The sequence below is a fragment of the Anabrus simplex genome, chromosome 10, assembly GCF_040414725.1.
Source record: "Anabrus simplex isolate iqAnaSimp1 chromosome 10, ASM4041472v1, whole genome shotgun sequence".
Lineage (NCBI taxonomy): Eukaryota > Metazoa > Arthropoda > Insecta > Orthoptera > Tettigoniidae > Anabrus > Anabrus simplex.
Window position 1 is genome coordinate 19,709,255 of NC_090274.1, and position 21,324 is coordinate 19,730,578.

Sequence of the window (21,324 nt, forward strand, 5' to 3'; positions counted from 1 at the left end):
AGGAACACCAAGCTAGAATTAAGAATGCAAATAAGGCATTTTACTCTGAAAATGAAAATCCACAGCCTGTTTCCAGTTATTTGACCGGGTCAGGAATGGAATGAATGAAGCCCCCTTCTAGCGGCAAGGATGGGAATTGTGTCTGTTGCTGAAGTCTGTTGCACTCCTCTGGGGCAAAGATTAATGAATGATTAATGAAATGATACCGGAGAGTGTTGCTAGAATGAAAGATGACAGGGAAACCTGGAGCACCCGGAGAAAAACCTGTCCCGCCTCCGCTTTGTCTAGCACAAATCTCACCAGGAGTGCCCGGAATTTGAACCACAGAATCCAGCGGTGAGAGGCCGGTGCACTGCCGCTTGAGCTACGGAGGCTAAGCATTTTACTCTATGAGTCCTATATTAGTCTCCAAGTTTTTAACAAGGAATGCAAAAATGATTATCTACAATACAATCATTCGACCAGTGCTTCTGTATGGTTCCGAGACATGGACAACTTCACAGGAAAGAGCAGCAGCAGTTGCAAGTCTTTGAGAATAAAGTAGAAAAATATTTGCCTATGGATCGATCCTATCTCTCAAAGTTGGCAGAAAAGATCTAATTATGAGATTTACACCCTCTCTCAACAGCACACTATAATGGGTGTGATAGAATCCAACAGACTGCGCTGGGCTCGACATGTACTGAGGATGCAGGATAACAGAGCACCAGTAGATCTATACAAGGGATCTCTTAATGGGAAAAGACCTTCAGGAAGATCCTGAAGCACCTGGAAGAAGGAGATCAACAAAGTATGCTGGATTCTCCAAACTGATAACTGGGAAAAGCCGGCTCAAGATCGAAAAGGATGGAAGAGGATTGTGAGATCGGCACGGGAACTTCACGTCCCTCAGAAGCCTACGGAGTGAGCGAGTATAATACATAACAGTGGCCAGGAAGGATTTCCAGTCATAAGTCCTCATACAGTACGTCTTGCAGCATCAAACAAGATGATGGTAATGGGGTTTCTTGACCAAAAATTTCCATTTCAAAACAAACATAATTAAAATATTTGACAAAAACTTCACATGATCCCATAGTAAGATATCCTTCATATATTTATATACAGCATATATATATAACACACTTATTTTATGAGGTGCTATAATATTCCTTTATGGAATAAAACAATGGGAATATCAATTGGGAAATGAAGACTCGGAGACAGCCTATATATATTTTTTTCGTAGTAAGACGAAAAAAATGAGTATACTGTATATGGTACATGATGAACAGATGTTAAGTCATCGTCGTCATTGCTCCAGCAAGTCGTTTGTTCTTTCCATCCCTAGTTGTTGGTTCAATACAACATGAAAATTCACAAATTGTTTTTGTTTATTTCTTCCAAACATAACACTGTCTTCCTCTAGGCATGTTCTTCGAGTTCTATTCACATACCCATACCACTGTAATCTCTTTCCAGTCCAAGTTGCTGTATGTTTTATACATGGTACGGTAGCAACTGATAAATTGGGAAGCTGCTTCTATTGTGTCGAGGAATTCCAATCTGCCAATTCATGGAGATATACCCTACGCCTTGAACAACAGACTTCGGTCCAGAAATCCACCAATACGGACTGCCAAAATCCTGGTTGACAAATTCAGCCTGCAGCAGGATTGGTTTCAAGAATGGACTTCTATGGCTCCAGCTGAGTATCAGAACTTCCCCTGTATAACAAGTATACCAAAAGGATTTAACCTACCTCGCAAAACCTGGACAACCCTCAATTGTATCAGGGCAGGCCATGGAAAGTGCGCTGACTTCCTCTATAAATGGGGCAAACTTCCCTCCCCGGAATGTAGCTGCGGTGCCCCTAAGCAAACAGTTCGTCGTATAGTGGAACAGTGCACCCTGAGTGCTTATCAGGGTAACCCAAAAGACTTTCTTGACCCAAATCCTTCTTGTATAGACTATTTGCAGAGCTTGATGGTGAAATTGTAACCTACATAGTGTACTGGATATTTAATTTGTGATTGTGTGTTTTTTATTTTTAATGTCATACGCTAAATAATAATAATAATAATAATAATAATAATAATAATAATAATAATAATAATAATAATAATAATAATAATAATAATAATAATAATAATGTGTTGCCATTTCTTGTCGAAGATTGATGAGAGTATCTATTTCATCAGTTCCAATTCTCAAATGGACAGTTTCAGAATTCCTAGTCATCACCAAGCTGATAATGTCCCATTCCTTTAAAATTCTCTTTGCCAAAAGTGAAGTTAGACTAGTAACTTTGAAATATTCCCACCCTTTTTATAACATCATCAGCAAACACCGAGGCATTTGTTCTCTCGTCCTTCCTTTTAACTGCTACCTCATCCATTATTATGCTGAAGAGAACTTGTTTCAAACCAACCAGTTCCCCTCCCTGGATTTGTACACAAGTCTTGGTTTCTTGATATAATGTTACGTACAGAACAAAAATGGCCAACTGGACACCGAAGGGAACTGAACCCTCAATCTTAGAAATTCGATTCCGATTCTGTCCCGATCGAACTCCAGTAGCATCAGTCCTTGTTCTGCTGGCAGGGCTGTGAGAGTCACCTGGTGTGAATTATTCAGTAGACTGCAGTGTAACTGTAGAGTAGTACGAACCCTGGATATATTAGAAAATGAAATACCACAAATTAACCTGTAATAAGGATTGATAAAAAATCATGTAATTTAATTAAGTTAATACATATCATAAGCTTATAGTTAAGAAATGAGGAAGATTGTATATATTATGATGTTATTTGGTATAATTCAATAACTTAGGTGGGAGGCCATATGTGTGGAGTGGTCGTTAATATTGCTCAAGATTATGTAACTTGGGAAAGCAGCGGCTAAATTGGGAGAGGCAGTTGAAATCAGATGAAAATATCTGGAAATGTTGCATCAGTTTGAAAACCTGGGTGGCAGTTGGGACACATAAGTTAAAGATATGAAACAATCGAGTAATGCTAAGCACATTTGTAGTGACTTCCCAGTGTCCTGACTGGCCACTGGGAATATTTAAAGTTTGAATGAGATCTCATGGATTGTAAGATGCTCGTAGACAAGTTGTTTGGGATGCCACCACCTCATGGTTATCAGGCAAATATAAGCAGGCCCGACCACTGTTATTACGTGATGTTATGTAAAGTTATCACTGAGAGACTGTACTCCTGTGAGATGGTTTTTAAGAGACGGTGATTCTGTGGTGATATTATGAGACCCTTTTTCTGAGATTTAAAGCAACATCTTTGGGTGTGCTGTGTGGCAGCGTAGGTCAGTATAGCCGAGTGGAGTGTGAATCCTGTTGTGTCATGTCTGGGAGCTCGGATAAATCAACCAGTGAATTCCAACAGATGTCGATGACAAGACACAAGGTCCTGAACGCAAGAGTGAAGCATACATGTGACAATTTTAAGTTAGGGATCACACTGAGTAAATTAGTGTGATCAGACATTGAGGCAGATGGTGGTATCTCATCCTTATAAAGAATATACTGTGAATATATTCATGTTACCTAGATTTAATTCAGGGAGTTAGTAGGTGGCTGGTAAGATTAGGGAGCAAATCTGGAGACTCGTCGCATATGATCAATGCCCTGGGAAGAAGAAAACTCATGCTCTACAAATTTATTTATTTAATTCTGTAGTTACATTACAGTGGCACCCAATTCCAATTTCTGGTTTTACATTAGGAAGTTTATTTAATAGTATGGGTGGAGGGGGTGAAATTTTTATGTGAGCCCCAGCAAATTTAGGTCTACATATCGTTCCTGGAAAGGCAAAGTATTGTAAGTGACAATGAATTTTACAGGGGATGATAAAAATGATTAGCGAGTCGAGTACTTACAGTTTAGGCAGTTTCGGTATTTATTCTACTCCAGAAATGAAGTTTTCAGTAGGTTACGTATTTATTCAATCGTAGCGAAAAGGAACTTATTTAAAGTTATGAATGTCACTTACGATTGTTTGCTGGTTGTTGTCGAGTGCAATGTTTAACAAAGTGGTCCTCTTACGATAGATTCTGTAGCGCTTACAATATTTTTGAGGGATTTGTTTGAAGGAATGTAAGGCATGACAATAATAAGAGATTTTCTTAAATGACTGTATAAAGAAATGTAAAAAACAATAGGAGAATCAACGTTGAAATTACGCTAATTGTAGTACAATAATTAGAAAGGAACATTTTTATCAAATCAATATCTCTTTATTTGCTAATGAGGGGTCTACCTCGGTGGCAAATGGTACACTAAAATACATTATTGTCAAGCACTAAATTTTAAATTAACAAGAGAAGAAGAAAATTTTCCTAGAATACAATATTATACAATTTACGCCAACAATTTTTTCTATTAAACACACAGCTCATCCTTAATAAATTTATATTGTTTACAAAATACTACTTATAATATCTCCTGTACTTACAAACATGGTCAATATACAGTATGTGGAATTACTTCAAATAATACTATACAACTGGTATAAGATTAAAATTTACATTGCATTTTTTTTACTTATTTATTTTTTTACCCATTTTGTAACCGAAGTAGCCTAACGACCTGCTGCGTCTTAACCAGAGCCCCTTTTGCCACCACTTTTCAGAGTTCCTGAAGGGCCTTCACAGCTACCGTAGCGGTCCCAGGGCCCTCAAAGTCCCCACTGTACTTCACCCCTACAGGCAGTCCCCTAGTTCGGCTGTCCAAACTCCATTGACCAGGGGATGGAATTAATTTATTCGCACACATTTTTAAATTTACAATAACCTGCACTGGTCGAATGGCCTCTAACATTTCATTTATTTTCTCTGTTGCTGTTTATTCTCTTCTTGAAAATCTGTACAGATTTTAGAGAAGGATCAAACACTACTGAAATCCCCCGTTACAAATCTTTCTGCTTTCCTCTGCACACTATCTATTTCTTTTATTAGGTATTCTTGGAGAAGGATCCCAAACACTGTTTGCATATTCCAATAATGGATGAACCATACTTAAGTAACTTTTTTCTTTTAATTCTTTGTTGCATCCTTTAAGTAGCCTCATTATGACATGTAACAATCTGTATGCTTTCCCAACAATGTCATCAAAATGACCCTTCCAGTGCAAATTACTTTCAAATCTCATACCTAAGTATTTGCACTTGCCATCTTTTGGGATAACTACCTCATCCAAAGTATAATCAAATTCAGTTTTAAAGCTCCTGTTTGTATATTTTGTAACAGTTGATTTTCCTCCATTAACCTTCATATTATTTTCTTCAACCCATTGCTGGATACTTTCAAGGTCCCTTTGTAATTCTGAACAATCCTCAATGTTATTTATTACCCTATAAACAATTATGTCATCTGCATACAATCTTATTCTTGATGTTATATTGTTCCCTAAATCATTTGCGTATATTAAGAAAAGTAACGGACCGATTATACTACCCTGTGCAATTCCCTACCAAACTTTCTCTTCCTGTGATATATTTTCTCCTACTTTGACTTTCTGAACCCTTGAATTTTTTTTTTGCTAGTTGCTTTACAGTTAAATTGAAATAATAAATATGGTAGTTAAACCTATTCAACACAAGTAAATAAGAGATGTAGAGATTACAGTCTTATTTAATTAAAAGTGGAAATGGTACCGGTTTCGACCCCAGTCTGGGTCATCATCAGCCGATTATAACTCGAAAAACAATGCATAAGTAAGAAAGAAGTTAACGGTCAAGTCCACAAAATATCAGTTGAAGAGGCGATATAAAAATGACGGGGGTAGGCACTGTAAAAATTCAGACGAAGTGGAATGTAAGTCACTTAAAAGATGTAATGCGTAATTTTCCAAGCATCAGCACGGCACACGCAATGTTTGGCACTGTCTCACGATGTTCACGAAAACCTGAGAACAGTTAAATGAGCCAGACTGCATAAACCGTCAGGCACAAAGTCACAACACAATCCAAATATGAAGATTAAATGATGGTTAAATTTCCCGGCCCTGCCGGGAATCGAACCCGGGACCCCTGTGGCCAAAGGCCAGCATGCTAACCATTTAGCCATGAAGCCGGACAACTTTACTAAGACTTGACATCACTCCACTCCTCTACTGGATATAACGACGCTGCACAACTTTCCAACTTTAATACGTGTACTTTTTATGACACTTATGACAACTTCATCTGATTTACTTTTCTTCTCGAGGAATAAACGCGTACTAGGAACGTGAAGCCAATATTTTCCAAGAGTTGGTTTGATTGTTTCTGAAACGTCTGAACTACCATCGTCGTTTTCATCATCATCTCCAGGTGCTACGTCACCATGCCATCGCGTAGCAAAATTCACGAGTAAGAAGGCAATGTGAAACTCCTGAGCAATGTACTTCATGGTACTAGCCAAATGGTTCATCAGTCCAAATCCTGTAAAAATAAAACATAACTATTTAAACCAAAAAATCACTTCATAATGTTTGGGAAGAATTATAACTACAAAGAAGGATGACAAGAAGGTACGTAGTAACTATCGAGGAATCACTCTCATATCGCAAAGTAGCAAAAATACTTTAAAGGATACTACTAAGGAGAATGAGAAGAAAGACAGAAAGACAATTAGAAGAAGTGGAGAATGGTTTTAAAAATGGAAGAACAACGCTATATCCTTTCTTCAGTACGAGACTGATGATGAAAAAGTAATGGGAATATGGAAGAGAAATGGTGGATAGGAACACACTTGAGGAGCAGCTGGATAGAGGAAGATGGACCCAACCCAGCTGGGCTTGGAAAAGGGAAATAGATGATGAGACGTTGTTTGTTCCTTTCTGACACATCATCACAGTATACAAAAGTACATTACATCATCCAATAACTATAGGGAGGAGACATGGGAACACAGCGACATCTTAATACATATGGGCTCCCTTGAGCTTGAGGGCAACCAAGTCAGGATAGAGACATAATACAGGTGGTAAAAAGACTATGAGCTGGCCCCATGGTGTAGGGGTAGCGTGCCTGCCCCTTAACCGGAGGCCCCGCATTCGATTCATGGACATGTCAGGGATTTTTACCTGGATCTGAGGGCTGGTTTGAAGTCCACCCAGCCTATGTGATTACAATTGAGGAGCTATCTGACAGTGAGATAGCATCTCCAGTCTAGAAAGCCAAGAATAACGGCCAAGAGGATTCGTTGTGCTGACCACACGACACTTCGTAATCTGCAGGCCTTTGGGCTGAGCAGCAATTGCTTGGTAGCCCAAGGCCCTTCAAGGGCTAAAGTGCCATGAGGTTGGGTTGGTTGGTTAAAAATACTATGAACTCAGAAAAAATATACAAGGAGCAAAAGATACCAACATATAATGTGAATAACAGAAAGGATCCAACAAGGGTCAAATCAAGTTGTATATCATTACTAGACATCGGATTTGTATGCAAATACATATTTTGTTTGACGAGGTATAGACCTCCAAAAGTGACAAACATGTGCGTTTCAAGGTGAAATTGGACAAATTAAGTTTAACAGTGCATATACAGATATTTATATATACATATTTGCATATATTTGTGATTAGTGCATACATATCAAAGTTTGGATTTATTGTGCAGGTTTTCAACTTTTATTATGCATATTGTAACATGTTTTACAAGCAGTGTTCAAGAAAATGTGAAGTAATTAATGCTGTGAACTCTTTCAGCAATTAAACTGCTCAGAGGGAACTGGCACTTACCAAGCAAAAGCAAGCAGTCATCTCCGTACAGGCCATGAAGGTCCTTGGAGGGGTGGAAGGTAAAGGCTTCCACTATCCGTAACCTCGGCACTTGATGGGGTAGAGTGGTTAGCTCTGTGCCCGGCCGCCTTTGCCCCCCAGGAATTAACATGGTACAGTACTCATTTTTGGTGTAGGCTGAGCGAACCTCACGGCCATGTGCACCTCCGGAAATGGAAATCTCATTTCTTAAATTTTACGACTTCCTGGCGGGGATTCAAACCCCCGTCGTTCTGGGCGAACCGAGCATGCTTTTACTGCCTCAGACAGGTAGCCCCTGGCACTTATCAACAAACTTCAAAATCATACAAGCTAGAATCAATCAATACTCTAGAAACACGTGGGTCGTGTCTTCATGATTTGCTGGATATTATGGAGAAAGTGAAGCGTGAACTGGAAGGTATCACAGGACTCAAGTCTGCAAACAAAATATCGTGATGTCGTTAAGCGAAATCCGGGCTACAGCATCATGGTAGCTATAAACAAATAGTTGGCTGGCATTCATAAAGTGGATCTACCAAACATTTAACACCTACACTCGCTCCCAATTCAAGTACTGTCCTGTTACATCTGTAGATGTTCTCCGCACTAAAGATAGTTTTAACAAGTGCCACATACCTATACCAGAAAACTTGGAGAAGAATGTTGTAGTGTATTGCAAAGCTAATTATGGGCAGGAAAGTAGGGTGTGCAGTGTAAAATGGAAGAGGAATGTGTAGTTAAGTGTGTTTCTTGAAGCTTTTGTATTTTTAAACAGTTTTCTTACAACCTTGCTAATGGATTTATCACGTGTATTAATTAACACACTGTGTCTTATCTAGAAGACATATTCACATTGTTTTAACAGTGAACACGTCTCACAAACTATGCATGGATTGTTTGTACTAGTGGAAGAGCCACAGCTGTAAGTAATGTGGTTTTTTGTTTATTATTGTTTTTTAATTCATGATCATGATTTTATTTATTGGCGTGGGTGAATCATGTGTTTATGAGTGTTTAACAGCAATGAAATTAAGTGCATATTTCTCCACTTTTTGCAGCATAGTTGCATGCTTATATTGGTGACTGATACAGCATAGATTAACATGTGTAGAATGTAAATGTTCATATGTTGGCCAAACTGGCCGTAACTTTCTCACAAGATACTTAGAACACGTTAATGCTACAAAACACAACAAACATTCTGCGATGAGTGCTCACATGAGAGAGTCAGGCCACCAATTTACAACCATAGAGAAAGACCTAAAAATTATAAAGAAGATAGTAAAAGGTAAACTAATGACAGAATTAGAAAATATTTATATCCACTTAGACCAGTATTTCTTCTTCTTTTATGACCACATAGGATCACTTTAGTCAGTCCGTCGTTCAGGTCTCTTTGAAGGGATTGTTCGGGCTTTGCGGTCCTCCCAGTACTTCTTCAGACGCTCCGATCTTCGTGCCCTTTCCTCAGTTGAAAATGTGCGTGTTGTTGGTTTGTTTTGTGTAAGGGTAAAGCGGAGGTTTGTATTCTTGAGTTTTGTATTCAATTTTATCTTATTTTTGGTGTCTTCTGTTGTAAGGCCTATTTCCTTCAGATCCTCTCTTACTTCTCCGATCCATTTACATCCTGCCGAAAAATCAAAACAAATTGCCTGGGTTTTGCTGACGATTCAGCATTACTAGCAGTGGACATAAAAGAAGCAAAAACCCAGATATCAGAACTTCAAAACATTGCAAATAAAATTGGCCTCAAAATATCATTTGAAAAAAAACAGAAATTATGCCCCAAAAACCAACACAGCTAAAAGAAGTCACCATAAATGGTAATAAAATCAAAATAGTAACTCAGTTTAAATATCTTGGAAAAGTAATAACACATAACTTAAATGAAAAAATCTCAATCCAAGTAAGAACAAATAGATTAGCTAAAGCACAAAAATTAACATGGGATATCTACAAAAAGAAATGTCTATCAATAAATACAAAAATAAAACACTACAACACAGTTATAAAACCGGAAGCTACATATGCAGCAGAAACACTCTTTTACCTGAATAAACTATCAAAGACTGACAGACTTCAGAAAATTGAAAGGAGGATTGGAAGAACCTGTATCAACAAAAAATATCAGAAAGATGGACAGTGGCGGTTAATACCTAACAAAGTCGTGTACAAAGAGCTAGAACCCATTACAGATACTATGCGTAAGAGGAGACTGGGATTCTTTGGACATATCATGAGGATTGATTTTCACGTCTTTCTAAGATTTTGGACATGATATATATATATTTTTATTTAATTTAATATTTTAGTACTCTCTCTTCCATAATTTTAAAGTATCTTCCTATTAAGCACATGTAATTAAGCCATGTATACAAAGATTTTATATTTTATGATATTCTAATAGAGTAAGTTTTAAGTTTGTCAAAAATGTTCTAATAGTTCTTAAGTCATTATTTACGTAAATAACAATTATTCGAGATTCAGATTTGGCTGATGATGCTCTATAAGGGAGCGAAACATGTCCCATATATAACTTTTTAACTAATAAAGTTATTTTAAATGTGACCACATTATAATGTATTGAAGGTGGATTCATAATAAAACTTTATTATTGTATATAACAGCATAGAAATCTGATATCTAAACATCACTTAAGAATGGAGACCTTGTTTGTAACAAGGACCTGATTTAAAAGGAGAATGAAAATACCGTCCTAATTGTAGGAGAAGAAAAGAAGCCAATTTCAAATGGTGAATTAAATCTGATAATAAACACATTCTTCTTCTTGTAATACCATAATATCCTCATCGGATGTTGGCTGTCATCACGGCGATCTGGTTCATGTTCTTCGCAAGTCCGCCCGTCCGTCCGTCCGATCGATCGATCGATCAATCAATCAATCAATCAATCAATCAATCAATCAATCAATCAATCAATCAATCAATCAATCAATCAATCAATCACTACTGATCTGCATTTAGGGCAGTCGCCCGGGTGGCAGATTCCCTATCTGTTGTTTTCCTAGCCTTTTCTTAAATGATTGCAAAGAAATTGGAAATTTATTGAACATCTCCCTTGGTAAGTTATTCCAATCCCTAACTCCGCTTCCTATAAATGAATATTTGCCCCGATTTGTCCTCTTGAATTCCAGCTTTATCTTCATATTGTGATCTTTCCTACTTTTAAAGACACCACTCCAAATTATTCATCTACTGATGTCATAGTTAAATTGAAATAATAAATATGGTAGTTCAACCTATTCAATACAAGTAAATAAGAGATGTAGAGATTACATTCTTATTTAATTAAAAGTGGAAATGGTACCGGTTTCTGCCGCAGTCTGGGTCATCATCAGCCGATTATAACTCGAAAAACAATGCATAAGTAAAAAAGAAGTTAACGGTCAAGTCCACACAATATCAGTTGAAGAGGCGATATAAAAATGACGGGGGTAGGCACTGTAAAATTCAGACGAAGTGGAATGTAAGTTACTTAAAAGAAGTACTGCGTAATCTTCCGAGCATCAGCATGGCACACGCAATGTTTGGCACTGTCTCACAATGTTCACGAAAAGCAGAGAACAGTTAAATGAGCCAGACTGCATACACCGTCATTCCACGCCTTCTCTCCACTGACAGCTCGGAACATTCGACTTAATACAGGTTAATCTTCATGGTTAATCCGTATTGAATACTGTTATTAACAACAATTATAATAGGAAATTATTTATTGTTCACCTATTGGATACTTTCCGCCTTTAGGTGGTTACAGTTTCATACAATTATATCTCTTTATGGGACATGTTTCACTCACTTAATGAGCATCTTCAGCCTTAACTTAAGGTCATCATTTTAAGATTAAGTTAAAGATGAGGATGCTCATTATGTGATATAATTGTATGTAACTGTAACCACCTAAAGATGTATAGTATTGAATAGGTGGACAATAAATAATTTCCTATTATAATTGTTGTTTACATATCACTTAGTTGAGCAGCTCTTCTCGTTTCTCCCAAGTCTTCCCAGCCCAAACTTTACAACATTTTTGTAACGCTACTCTTTTAATCAACAAATTAATTTAAAAACCACCTAATCAACACTTTATTTTTGCCTTGGGCAAAATTAAAAATACGTTAGCACACGCAGAACATGTTTCGACCACTTAGTGGTCATCTTCAGCTGTATAAAGATAGCTTAGATGAAAACATTTGGACAGTAAGCACATTAAACCTTAAAACTATATCCCATAAAAACCAAACCAAACCCCATGGCACTACAGCCCTTGAAGGGCCTTGGCCTACCAAGCGACCGCTGCTCAGCCCGAAGGCCTGCAGATTACGAGGTGTCGTGTGGTCAGCACGACGAATCCTCTCGGCCGTTATTCTTGGCTTTCTCGACTGGGGCCGCTATCTTACCGTCAGATAGCTCCTCCATTCTAATCACGTAGGCTGAGTAGACCTCGAACCAGCCCTCAGGTCCAGGTAAAAATCCCTGACCTGGCTGGGAATCGAACCCGGGGCCTCCGGGTAAGAGGCACGCACGCTACCTCTACACCACGGGTACGGTTTAACTATGTCCCATGGGATCCTAAAATATGTATATTAGTTAATAAGTGTTTTTAAACACAATTGTAGATGTGAATTGTAATTTAAGTATCATCCACACATTATCTTACCCCCCCAACCTCCCCTTCTTTTAGAGCACCTAGAGCAATAGTTTTTAGGATCCTATGGGACATAGTTTTAAGGTTTAATGTGCTTACTGTCAAAATGTTTTCATCTAAGCTATCTTTATACAGCTGAAGATGACCACTAAGTGGTCAAAACATATTCTGTGTGTGCTAATGTATTTTTAATTTTGCCCAAGGCAAAAATAAAATATCGATTAGGTGGTTTTTAAATTAATTTAGATTGTACTCATCAATACGGTCATGAAGTGGACGGCTTGCAATACACTACTCTTTTGTCGGAAATCACCCAGAACAAATCGAGCCGATATTGTGCATGACCTCCACCTCTTTGTGTAGGTGTTGGAGTACTTCTATAAATCCATGATACTCTAAGCAGGTGTTGGTAGTCCATTGATGGTGTTCTCTTGAATGGAACATTTTCACTCGGCACTTACAAGGTATCTGTAGTCCGGCTCCATGGTTAGCGTGCTGGCCTTCGTTTTAGGGGGTGCTGGGTTTGATTCCCGGACAGAACAATTCCTCTGGCTTGGGTGTGCAGACTTCAACGTCAGAATTAATCTTAGCTGGGCCCCATTCTCAAAGTCGCATATATGAGGTTAACTCGAAAGACCTGCATCTGGCCACATGCACTGCCTTCGTGTCATACAGTCGTACTGTAGCTGTGGTGACGTCACGCTTTGGGTGGGACTTTGAGGCGATACGCATCCGCTCCACTTGAATAACACACTCGTTTAAATTACTTAAAAAAATGTTAACACCTTATAAAACCAAAAATTATTTATAAATATTTGTTAGTTCTGACATACAATGCATATCCTTCCCCATAACTTTCTATTTCTCGCGTATATACGTTTGTTTCCATGAGTAGAGGCTAACACTTTGGGACATATTCTTACAATTTCTAACCATTTTCTAGTCAACTGGAACATTCACATAATACACACTGATAGAAAACAAGCAACCAATTACCAATACATTATACTACAAATGTAAATTATTTCTGTACCAGCAATTCAGTACCTACAAGAAAGATTACAGGTAAGCTACCATTCAACAGTAACAAAACATTTACTGTCACTGTCATGAATTTCAGTTATTGTTTAAAAATGTAGAGTTTTAAACAGCAAATAATGCCTGTACAATTATTCTCATATTCAATTATCATGGAATAACCCTGTTCCATTGCCTATGATATGAAATTTGATAGAAAAATCTCAGTAGTGTTATTTCACAATACATTTCTACCTAGAATGGTAAAGTGCATAAGTTAGACTTGAATTATCAAATACACAAGCCGTTAGTCTGATTACATAAAAATATATCTAATGTTACGCAGGATTTTGACATACAGTAATAAGAAATTTAACTAGCCATCTGGACGAGACCTCTTATTTCCCCTCAGGATTTAGTCTTCAGGAAAGTGGTTGATACACACAACTGTGTGGCGATTAACTATTATTATCTCCCTAGGAATAGCCTTCTTCGAAAACCTAACTCTTTCTTCATCAGAAGGAAACACAAATACTGGAGTGTACTCTCCTAGTTTATAATTGGCTTTGCAGCTAGGCACACAGCAGCTCTTAGCATGGTGATTTCACTCACCGATAACTTATAATTCAATTATATACACATTGTGGTTGATAATAACATGCTGAATGCACTAACTCAATTCATTTTACACTATGGAAAACATTACACAAATAAACTACAAAATTAAAGCACTACGGAGTGATATTCTTAACCTACAGCCTCAGATGAATACACGCTCACACTAAGTTTTCTATACTAATTAAGGACTTTTCACTTAATAATGCAGTCGATAACAACTTAATCTGATATATATCTGAGTAAAAATGTGGCCAACGTTAAAAATTTCAATAAAACAGTGAAGAATACACATGTAACTCAACTAATTCACGTTCTTAACTTCCCCTCTAACGATCAGCCGAATGCTTTCCCGCTAGTGCTACAGTACGGCCTGTACTTCACGAAGGCAGTGCCACAAGCCATTATTATAGGTATCTGTGGACAAGTGTTATAATACAGAAGATCAAAGGTTCATTTTAAACAATTCTATTGGATACTTTGTTATGAGATTTCCACAGATTGGTCCGGAGTCTTCGTATAGCGACAACAAAAAAAGATTTCAGAAAACTTGTAGATACGAGATCTCCACTCTTAAGCACCAATCATTAGACTGAGATTTGGAACATCCAGATAGTGTTCTTACTGTACATGTCAACACATTACACTCACCACCACTGTGAGTTTCTCCAAGGAACGGGAAGAAAATTGTAGGCAGGGAATCAATGATTATGAGTCGTACCCCCGACCTTTCATCCTGCTCATGTTGTAAACGCTCCTTCAAGCTATGGAGGAACGAAAATAGCTGGAAAACATCTTGAATTCTTGTCACCTTAATCTTTTCCATAACTTCTCCAATGAGCTGAAAAGAAATTGAAATCTCAAATAAACTACTTTCATTTGGTATTCACATTCAAACAAATAAACCTTCAAGATAGTCCTAATTCAAAGAAGGTGAATTTTTCATGATGGAAAAAAAAATCACACATATATACACTGCCTGACAAAACGAAATTAAGCACCCTGAAGGAGTGGCTGAAAGTGAATGAAACTACATATGCTGAAAGAACATGTGCCTTTGTTGAACTGATTGCAATATAGGATGAAAGAGACAAGGCTATTGGCAGTTACAGGTGGAATGTTGGCACCAGGTCAGTAGGGTATCGCACCCCTCCTGGTCGCAATGTATGTCCTTATGCGGTTTGGACTGGTGTCAAACAGCCTTTGGATCCTCTCCTGAAGCAAGTTCGTCCACAGTTGTTGCAGCTGTCCCTCTAGATCCCACAGGTTGGTACTGGGACGGAGACCCTTCCAATGTCATCCCACACGTGTTCATGATGGAGAGGTCTGGAGATCTTACTGGCCATGGGAGGACCTCAGCATGCTGTAGGCAGTCCAAAGACATACATGCTGTATGTGGATGTGCATTATCTTGTTAGAACACTGTCCCAGGATGCTGTGCCATAAAGGGTAGGACGTACGGACCCAGAATGTCTGCGACATATCGACGTGCCACAAAGTCAGCCGAAGTACTATTAGAAGCGACCTGAACGCATATCCTATGATTCCTCATACCATGATGCCAGGGATTAATGCTGTGTGTCCTTCCACAATAAGGGCAGAATCTGCCCTCGACACCGCCAAATCCGCACACAATGTTCATCGGAGGTTATGGAGAAGGGGGACTCATCACTGAACTTGATGCAATGCCAATCGTCCTCTGTCCATGCCTCCCGGGAAAGGCACCACTCCAAATGCAGGCATTGGTGTTCTGGTGTTAATGGCAACCAACGCATGGGGCGGTAGGACCCCAATCCGGCGGATGCGAGTCGTCACGACACTGTGCGGGAACTCACAGAATGTTGTAGAGTCTCCAGTACATGTTTGCAAATGGCGGGTGCTGAAGTTATTGGATCCCACAGTGCTTGGTGCACCATACGACGGACCTCCCTCGGAGCGATGTTTCTAGGTCGACCTGAACCTGCACTACGTGATTTGGTGCCCACATGTACCCAGCGAGTCCAACATCGGGCCACTGTGACATCTGAATGGCCCACATGCCTGGCAATTGCATGATATGACCAACCAGCCTCATGCAGTCCCACAATGCGGCCTCTGTCAAATGCTGTCGATTGGTGGATAGGCTGTCTAACGCGTCTGCGAGGCATCGCGGCTGCTCTCTGCACTCACAGCAGTTGATTGGTAACAACTTCTCAACAACACGACAGTGCACTCTGGTGGGCGTTCTACACATTACAGATCCTTGTAAATCTAATCATTTACTCGCACATCAATGGTATGCATGTATACCAAAATGGGATAATATTGGACCACTCCTGGGTGCTTAACATTTTTTGTCAGGCAGTGTATATAACTAGGATTTATTCACTCACTCTACACTTCTCAGATTCCTGGGTTGATCATCAGACAAAGTACATACATACATAATTCTGACTGTTATGCCTTTCAGTGTTTAGCCTGCAAGCATCTGTGTGAATTTACCAACCACTGCCACAATCCTCTATTTGTAACTAGTTCTGTGGCCTCGTTTATTTCTATACCTCTTATCTTTAAATCATTAGAAACCGATTCTAACCATCCTCGTCTTGATCTCCTTCTACTTCTCCTACCCTCCATAACAGAGTCCATTTTTCTCCTAGGTAACCTATCCTCCTCCATTTGCCTCACATGAGCCCACCACCAAAGCCGGTTTACCCGTACAGCTTCATCCATCGTGTTCATTCCTAACGAAGTATACTTAAGAAATTTGAAATCGGTTAACATTTTGAGTGTTCATCATGGCTTTCTTCTGAGGCAACACACACTCAACACACTACCAAACCAACAGCTCCTGCTTTTACTTAGGAAGGATTCACCAGCACTTACCAGAAATCTCTAAGATTTTGCATTTGCACGTATTTTCAAAGTTTGGTTATTTTATAATCAGGTCTCATATTAAAGAAATAAAGGAACACTACTAACCTCCTCATCACATCCTCTGCTTTCAAGCATAGCCTGAACTCTTCTGCCAGAAAAGTCTAATTTAGCATCAACATAATGAACTTGCTGTTTCAAATACTGCGTGACGTTTGTAGCTACTGTAAGACAAAGCTGTGTCTTTCCACTACCTGAGAACCCACAAAGCTCGTACAAACTTCCCGTCAGCAAACCTCCTTGTAGCATGGTATCAAGACTGGAAAGATTAAAAAGAAAAACACTTATACAAATAAGTTGTGACATCAGTCCGGCCACGTTGTAGATATGAACAAAGATGAAAGAGGAGTAAGACAGAAAACTTCCATATGGCAAAATTATTAGCAATTTTAATGATTAAATTGTATTTAATTTACATTAATAAAATTATAATTTTGTCTGTACACTTCAAAATTTTGCCTCAAACCGTACTTTGGTTTTATCTCACATTACATATAGGTTCAGTTCAATTGTTGTAGACATGAGAACTTGAAGTTCAGGGAGAGCTGGGGCGTGATTAGTGTAGGGAACAAAACAATAGCTGTACTGGAAAACAGTACGTTACAAATGCTGTGGAAACTATAATTTCTGATCCTTTATATATTGTGTGTTCTTGCTGTATGAGGAGTAATAAAGGAGATATTCACGATTATTACACTTTTAATCAAATTACAAACATCTATGGAAACGTTAGATCCATCTACAATGTGTACATAGTTAAAATGATAGAAATAATTTGCAATCTTTTAAGTTTGAGATATTTTTATCAGTGATATGGAAGTCATCAACTCAGTAGTATAATGAAATGGCGTACGGCTTTTAGTGCCAGGAGTGTCCGAGGACAAGTTTGGTTTGCCAGGTGCAGGTCTTTTGATTTGACACACGTAGGCGACTTGCGTGTCGTGATGAGGATGAAATTATGATGAAGACCACACACACACACGCCCAGCACCCCGCCAGCGGAATTAACCAATTATGGTTAAAATTCCCGACCCTGCCAGGAATCAAACCTGGAACCGCTGTCATCAAAGGCCAGCATGCTAGATGCTGTTTAAAAACAAAAAAAGAGAAAAAAAAACAATCCACTGTTGGACGCACTTGTCTTTCCGCAGTGATAAACAAGTTAACACCTATTAAGTTTGTTTAATTTTGTGTGAAAATCTTAACTAACAAGTTAAAAGGTAGTTGAGATTTTTACATACTGAAGATTCACTATGGATCAATATGAAGTTTATAACATGTATTTTTGTGCATACGTGATCCATTTAGTGCAAAATAAACACTGGTGTCTTAGTGTTTATTGGTAGTAATCAAGATCAGTGATTACTTCTTACATTTCATATTGAATAGTTCTGTTGGTATTCAGTAGATTATATATGTTAGATTTAGTTTGTTTCATCTCATTATTATGCCATCTTTATAAGATATCTGAAAGGCTGCTATTGAAGCGCCTATCACCAGAGATTGACAATTTACTTATACCTGAACAGGCAGGCTTCAGACCCCAGAGGAATTGTACAGCACAAATAACTCACTTAACACAACACATAGAGGATGGGTTTTGAGAAGGGGCAGATCACTGGAGTGGCACTTATTGATCTCTCATCAGCTTATGATAGAGTCGAACACCGCATAATGCTTCACAAGATCTACAGCTTGACCCTGGACTTTGGTTTCACTAGAATAATTGCCACCTTATTGTACAACCAAAGATTCTGCGTTGAATTCCAAGGAAGTCAGAGTCGTTGGAGGATCCAAAGGAATGGCTTACCCCAAGGGAGTGTACTGTCACCAGTACTCTTCAACATTTATACATTTGATCAGCCCAGAGCTCATGCAACCAAAAGTTTCATATATGCCGGCGACTTTGCTTTGATGGTACAGACAAGTGATTTTGAAGAAGCAGAACAGATGTTTACAGGAGCTCTAGAAACCTTTTCTGACTACTACAACAACAAGAACCACCTGAAGCCAAACCCACAAAAGACTCAGGTCAGTGCTTTCCATCTTTGAAACAGACAGGCAGGAAGAAAACTGAAAGAGACTTCGGAAGGCACAGAAATGGAGCACTATTTTATACCTTGGAATTACCTTAGACAGGTCATTCACCTACCGGTGGTATTGCCTAAACACCAAACACAAGGGGTCAGCCCGTAACAACATCATTCAGAAACTTGTTGATAGTAATTGGGGTGCTGAACCCCAAGTGGTCCGTACTTCTGCCATGGCACTTTGCTTCTCCGTCGGTGAATATGCCTGCCCAGTGTGGTATAAATCCGCCCATGAAAAGCAAGTAGATGTGGCACTTAATGAAACTTCGATACTAATTACTGGATGTTTGAAGCCAACTCCAGTTGACAAACTATATTGCATGGTAGGAATTGCTCCTCCTGATATACGCCAGGAAGTAGCTGCAAATGCCGAAAGGAAAACAGTTGAAGAAAATGAGCTACATCCACTACACAGACACACTCCACCAAAGCCGAGACTGAAATCTAGGAGGAGCTTCCTACAGTCGACATCTCCACTAAATACATCTTCAAAGAAAGCCAGAGAAAAATTGTGGGCAGCCAGAACAAGTCATCTTCAAACATGGACAAAACAAGCTGAATGCTTACCAACCGGACACAACTTGGACTGGATCACATGGAGATCACTGAACAGGTTAAGAACAGGTGTTGGAAAGTCTAAGGACAACCTAGTGAAATGGGGATATTTGGATGTATCACCACTATCTGAATGCGGAGAGGTGCAGACTGCCAAGCATCTGTGTCAGTGCTTGCGTTGCCGTGATACCTGCAGTGAGGAGGATTTGCTCAAGGCACAAGGAAATACAGTCGCAGTTGCTTGCTTCTGGGCAAAGACTATTTAATACCATTTTGGTATACATGTGTAAAAATTCCTTCTGTTTTATTACTACAGTAAATTGTAATGTAAAAACCAAAACAAAAAAGTTCTAATGTATGCTTCTGACTCGAGTAAAGAAAAAACTTTGTCTTATATCTGCAATGGAAGAAATAGGAAATAATATTCCATTTTTTGGTTTAAATATCCATAGTTTTGTTGGTAGGATAAAGATAGTTTATGCCTTTGTGCCTTCCGCACTCTTTAAATTTACATTCATATAGGTATTAGCACAATATTTCCTACAGCACTTCCATTGCACCTACCACGAGGTTGGCAGCCTTGAAGACGGTTTCCCATTTTCACGCCAGGCAAATGCTGGGGCTGTGCCTTAATTAAGGCCATGGTCGCTTCCTTCCCACTCCTAGCCCTTTCCTGTCCCATCGCCGTCATAAGATCTATCTGTGTCAGTGCGGCGTAAAACAAATAGCAAAACAGAATTTTAGTTAAAAATAAGAGGGACTTCAGGAGAATACAAGGCATTTCGCGGACAAAATAGTTAGCATTTTTTTTTTTTTTTTTTTTTTTGTTGACGATTAATTCTGCTCTTCGAATTCATACAGTGAAGTAAGTCAGCTGGTATTTGTAGGTTAAGTCTCGGCCTAGTTTTGAGGAAAGTTTTAGATGTCTTCCCTAGTATTTTAGAAATTTCAGGAATTAAAGGAAGTTTTTTTTTTTTTTGGGGGGGGGGGCATAGGTAGGAAAAGGAATAATAATCTAAGTAACAAGTACTTAATTTTAACTTCATTTCTACTGTTTCAGTTAACCTGTTATAATTAGGATATGCCTAAAGTGCAGTTTAGAATTGTAGTACAGTTATTTTATTAGGTAGTATTTTACTTGTTACATTGGCACCATCTTTGTGTAACCCTTTTGATATTTCAGCATTTAACTTCACGGCAGTTTTCATTTCTATTAGGCATAGTAGGTTAAAATAATAATAATAATAATAATAATAATAATAATAATAATAATAATAATAATAATAATAATAATAATAATAATAATAAGTCATATCTGATGAAGAAAGGGCAGCCAGGTCAGCCAGAATGAAGAGGTTTTGGGAAAGGAAGAAGATGATGCAAGCTAAACCTTCAGTTAATTCTTTGTTAACGTAAATGTATTTGGGTTTGATTTAAGTGCTCCAATGTGGGCGTAAACTATGTAAATAAATAAATAAAATAATAATAAGTATTATTAACAGCAAATGCTATTCAGTGTCCCCTAGATAGAGCTTGCCCAGTAGACAAAGCATGCCGAATATCAGTTTTATATACAGTGTGACACAAAAGTCCCTTAAGATTTGATGAGGCAATACTTCACGGAATATTGGAAGTATCATTTCAAAATATGACACAGTAAACCAAGAAATACATAATAGGACTTCATAAGTTCCTCAATTTTATTTTCAACTGAGAAATCGACTCTGG

General features: G+C 38.4%; 1 protein-coding gene across 3 annotated transcripts in view; it reads right to left on the bottom strand.

The window, feature by feature from the left end:
• Positions 1-3,771: 3,771 nt before the first annotated feature.
• Positions 3,772-21,324, bottom strand: part of Rad51D (Rad51 recombinase D) — a 41,213-nt gene continuing 23,660 nt past the window's right edge. For 2 of the 3 annotated variants that reach the window (XM_067154432.2, XM_068229516.1), the window contains 3 exons: positions 17,000-17,210; positions 14,690-14,879; positions 3,772-6,419 (listed from right to left, as the gene is read on the bottom strand). In XM_067154432.2, coding sequence (XP_067010533.2) covers positions 6,094-6,419; positions 14,690-14,879; positions 17,000-17,210 — 727 coding nt within the window. In that variant the 3' untranslated portion in view covers positions 3,772-6,093. The remainder of the gene's footprint in view (positions 6,420-14,689; positions 14,880-16,999; positions 17,211-21,324) is intronic. The other variant, XM_067154434.2, reaches the window with a different exon arrangement.